The 5,566-nt window shown below is 36.9% G+C and overlaps 1 protein-coding gene across 1 annotated transcript in view; it reads left to right on the forward strand.

The window, feature by feature from the left end:
- The window catches only part of LOC118431143 (uncharacterized protein KIAA2013 homolog), a 15,209-nt gene extending 11,088 nt beyond the window's left edge, over positions 1-4,121 (forward strand). Inside the window, exon 2 of the mRNA XM_035842262.1 lies at positions 651-4,121. Within this exon, the coding sequence (XP_035698155.1) occupies positions 651-1,201 (551 nt within the window). The 3' untranslated portion in view covers positions 1,202-4,121. The remainder of the gene's footprint in view (positions 1-650) is intronic.
- Positions 4,122-5,566: the final 1,445 nt, after the last annotated feature.

Here is a 5,566-nt window from a genome sequence, read left to right on the forward strand (position 1 = left end):
AAAAAAAACAAATTTTCTTCAAGAGAATTTCAAGAAGATGTATGCTAGTTTTTTTTAACCTAAAAAAGGAACGACGGGAGGTTGTTTGAAACCTTCTGAAGTAAATTTGATTTTTCCCAGAAGGGAGAGATTCAACTTTTCCATCTTTTCAATATAATAGATACTATTATTTTCAAGTTACTTGATTTTTAGTTTAAAACAAACATGCTTTTAAGTAATATAAAAGTAAAAGGTTATGTATGTAATTCAGGTATTGCAACTTGACATTTAGATGTGCAACCTAGTTTTTGCCCCAGGTTGCACACTGTGCCGAGAGGCAAGAGAAACATTAGACCCTGCCCCATGCACTGGGGGGGGGGGGGGCATAAGTCCCGTCTGGTGGCTCACTGCACGTGCCATAGTGTTTGGTTCATCAATATTCCATCCAAAAAAAAAACAATGTGTTAAATCTGGCATACATGTACATGTAGTTGCAGAAATAGAGATAGTTTCAAATGCTGACATAGCAAAGTGACAATGTCATGAAAAGATCAATAGCCAAAAGATGGTCTGGAAAACCAACATTCAACTGGGTTTTCTTGACTTACTACTGGGTAGGAAATGGACAAACAACCTACATGTATGATAATTCACCCTGATATGTGTTGCAGGTATGTTGGAGGCAATGATCCTCAGTTTCGGAGGGTTACAAATCACCCGCGACCATCTGGCCTTCAATGGCGATCCTGACATCCTTCGCAGCAACATCGCCTTCCATGACATCCGGTACAACAACAGTCGCATCAACCTGACTATTCTGATGGAGGATGATGGCCAGGCAACTATGCATGTTTCTGTGGACAGTGTGAATAATGCTGTGCTGTATGCATGTGAAGCAGGATGTCTTAGTGAACCTGTTTCCCTAACTACAACAATTACTGAGTTCTCAGTGAAAGTGACCAAGCCGTTAACATCCTTGCTGTACATAGCACCCAGTAGACGTCATCTTCTTGACATTAAGAGAACCATTCACGTGAAAGAAGTTATAACACATCTTGATCATCTTGAAAAGTTGTCAGGTCCAACGACAGGCTTGCCTCCAGTTTTCTGGGTCAGCATTGCTTTTCTCATTGGACTATTCCACCTCTTTTTGATTAAACTGATCTATAATGAAGTATGTGGTGCTGGTGCAGCTCGGAGCAGTACTAAATATAGTGCATAGGACAGGCTGGTCATATTCATGAGATTACTCACCAAGTAAAACACAAGATGGTTAGATGTTGGAAAGGTACAATTTCTTACTAATGGTAGACCAATGGATATTTTTCCTATTATCCCTGATTTAAGAAAAGTTGAACCAAAAAATGCAGGTGTCTGCAACATTTTCAGCATAAGAAATGAGAATTCATCACTTGGTTGTTGTTTCACATGTACATGTACATCTCATTTCCTCAAAGTCTATGATAAAAGGAAGACTTCTGAGGTTTAGCAAGTCAAAACAAATGTAGATGAAATGTAAAGATTCAAGATACAGTTCCTGCTTCATAAGATCTAATGTAATTACAGTAATGCCAAAGGCACACACGGCGTTATTACAATTGTGCTGACATTTTGGGCAGCACCAGATGTCAATTAAGGTTGGCTTATTTGAGCTAATCCACACCTGGACTTGATTAGGTGTTGACAGTAACAATGACCGTTATAGTCGTAAAATCAACGCTTTGACTGCAGGGAGTGGGGTAGACTTACGCTAATTCAGTCTTTGATGTCTCTAGGAGGTTGTGTTCCCCTCGATATAAATGCATGTGTTTTGTTGTTCAAGCATGTTCTTTAGATGCCTGTTAAAATTCAGCCATCAAAACTCACCACTCTCTGGCAACTAGCGATGGAACTTGGTGAGTTTGAGCCTGCCATGGTTAGGGCATGCACACACACACGCATGCACGCACACACACACACACGTGTTAAGTAATTTAAATCATCATGTTGAAGGTTACATTGGCAACAAGTTGCACAAATCTTTTGTCTTGTTTGCTCATCCACCTGTTTGTTGTTGTGCCACACCTGGTTGTCAGGAGACAGAGTTAAGACCCACCAGCCAGTCAGACATGTGCAATGTCACTATGTCATGCATCATTTGCAAATTGGATTTTTTTGCAAATTGAATTTGCGTCTGTAAACAAGACCATCACTTTTTTCACAGCAGGTGAAAAAGATTGGTTGTTTACAAAGGACATTGGTAACCAGATTCTGCATGTACTTCTGAAGTTGTATGCATGGCATGGGTGAGGAAGGGACTGAAACTGGACCAAGGTTCTTTAGCATGTTGGATCAGTGGTAAACTTAAATAAATTTCAACGCACCAGTGCAGCTTCTGTGTACAATTATAGTGTACTAGTATGTAGTACTGAGATGAGATTTATTTCTGCCATAGAATGCTCCTTTTTATTCCTTTGTTTTTTTTTTTTATATTCCATTCAAAAACCGATAAACTAATGATAATTTGTGTGGTCATTTTTTGGATCATCATGATCACGTCTACCAAAATGTGCATCCAGTTGTGTGACCTAGCTAGCCTATTGCTGATTGCAGTCTTATATGCTCAATGCCCAAAAGAAACATTAATGAATTACTCAATGATAAAAATGACAAGTGAGTCAGATAATATATTGCAGACACAGGGTAAGACAATACCAAGATGATCGAAAAGTTATTGTCCTTTGTGATGCAAATTGGTGTCCCATGTACTGTAGAGTTCTACCCAGAGTCCTGTATTTGATGTGTACTCCCTCTTCACCTCCATAACACCAAAGAGAGAAGTTGCCGTCGTAAAGGAGTTTCTCTGACACTTCTTTGGGAGAGAGAACCAGCCTATCTTGTGCACAAATCTGTGAACACTTAGAGCTCCGCCTAGGATGCACTAAGATTATACTTCCTCTACAATGGACAGTACTACCAACAGTTGCATGCATATGGCTACGCTTTGGCTTCACCAATATCCCTGGTAGTTGTCAACATATACATGAAGAAATTTCTTTATTGGACCAACGAATGGTTCAATGAATGGACCATTTAACCTAGCCCTTCCAAAAACCCTTCCAAATGACCTCTCTCACGGCCCATTTTCAAGACTTAGACAATGCCAGGTACATTTTCCCTGAGTTTAGAACATCTCTTCTAGGTGTGTTACTGTTTGTGGTCCAGCGTAGTAGATCTACACTCTTTACTCACTATGTTTATCGTAAATATATCACAAATTGCACAAAAAGAAATTTAATTTGTCTTTAAGAATGATACACAATTTTATTTCGTTGTATGCCAAAAAGTTTTACAAAACATGTATATTGTGGCAATAATTCATCTGGCATAGATTATGTTATGTTAATGCCAGAAATTGCACAAAAAGAAATTTAACGATGAAAACGGTAGCCATTTTATTGCAAACCTGTATTGGTTTTGTTGGCATCTTAGAGCACCTACATATTGTTACAAGTTTGCGATATTGGTTTTGATAGCATCATTGTTACAGGTTTGCGATAGAAAACCTGTATTGGTTTCGTTAGGGTCCATTTTGTCTCAAGGGTGTGTTGCATTTGTCCCAAGGGAGCATTGTATGATGGTAAGAGGTGTCGCAATTTTCACGTGTTAATGACTGACTGACTTCAGCACTTTCTAATAACTAGGAAAAACCTTTCACACAGGCAAACCTTGGCAAAATACCAGCTTTTTTTTAAAAGCACTTGTTTATCCAGATGTAGACATTGAATTGTATTTGAGCACCATATAGCAACTGTTAACTTCTGGAAAAATCTCCAGTTGTAAATATTGAATTGTATACCTACCGTACCTAGATGTCTACCCTACATAAACAAGTCTAGGCTCTACCTTTCATAGCAAGGTAACATTCTTGGTGTGTGGGAGCTACTATTTATGGTAACGGTGGATGAAAGCAACTTGCACGGGTGCAATTTTGATCTGAAATTACTTGCACGACACCAATTCTACATGCACAAACTTGCATTATGCATGTGGTATTCAGAGCCCTGCAAACAGGATTATTGTACATATTATGAATATGTTTTTTTCATGTGATATGTTGATATTGTATGTTTTGGTCCAATAAAAAGAATGGTGTTTTTGTATATGTTTCTGGAAAATTTAATTTTTACATTACATATATATATATATATATATATATATAAGATATCTGCACAATATTGAACTGTATACAAAATGAAGGAAAGTTTGTGAGAGTAAATCATTTTTAGAGAGTAGTAAGGAGTGAATACTGGTGATTCATTTGTGTGTATTGAGATAGCATAGGGAATTAATCAGTTCATTCTTACCTCTGCCAAGCAGGTTAGATTGTTATAGTATATGTTCTATTTGCAAAATCATGCCCGAAGGCTAATTGCATGTACAGTCTCAATGACTAAGACTCTTAGTAAGAGTAGAAAATAGTGTGACACATAACAGTAGTGTCTAATCAACTATATGATACAATGTATTCTATTGTTGGGTTTGACTTCTTTAAAGGCAATGATTAATGAACAGTCCCACTTTTTGCATAATGACTGGATTTTGTGCTTTTAGTATAAATATAAATCTCCTAAATGGTGAAAACTTGGTGAAATCTTGGCAGCTGTTTGAAACAATCTGTTTCTTCAAAGAGTGTGCACTGACTAATGAAATATATTTCATTTTCCACTGCATTCATGGAGCAATATCTACATAATCCCCTTTCCATCTCTAGTGGATGTGATTCCTATCTTCTGGCAGTTCTTTCATTAAACTCATTATGATGCAGATAATTTTCCATCGAGTATTCAGTTTCAACACTTAAAATCTTAGCTTACCATTTTCTGGGGACAGTTGGTGAAAGAACATTTGAAGATACATCAGTAAGTCTTCTCTGTAACAATGTACTTAGTTGTACATTTTTATTGTCAAATTTAGGGTAGTTGGTGTTCCTTAAAAAACAAGAGTTCCACGACCCCATACCTTCGCCAAAGGATTGTAACATTTACAACAGAACTGCTGTATTAATTGTTACTTATTATGCAAATGAGGTTCTCATTTCCATAAATTATATTACTTGATCATCTCCTCCACCAAACAATAGACAAACACAATCTATGTTAAGAAAGAAGGCCTTTGATCACATTTTCTGATACTTTATGCAAATGACCTCATTTGCATAATTAAATGTTCAATGATGTTCACCTGTACATAACATCTACATGCTACAAGTAAGAAGTTCCCGTCATTTACCATAATGACATTATAGAATTTTCTCATTAATTATGCAAGTTAGGATTTTATTTTGCATAATATATAGCTATCCATATTCTTCTTTTTCTCAGTTACAAATGTTACATGTTACAATGGTCCTATAATGGAACTGGGCGTGTTTAGACTATTTCCTTATTTATTATGTAACTTATATTCCAATTTGCATAGTTGATACGTAATTATTCAAAGCATCACTTAAGCTATCTACATACCAAAAATTATGAAAATCCGTCAACCCCTTCTTGAGTTACGTATTCCCTTTCAAAGTCTAACACTCAATCTGCCATGCAGCTCC

The sequence above is a fragment of the Branchiostoma floridae genome, chromosome 14 (genome assembly GCF_000003815.2).
Source record: "Branchiostoma floridae strain S238N-H82 chromosome 14, Bfl_VNyyK, whole genome shotgun sequence".
Taxonomy (NCBI): domain Eukaryota; kingdom Metazoa; phylum Chordata; class Leptocardii; order Amphioxiformes; family Branchiostomatidae; genus Branchiostoma; species Branchiostoma floridae.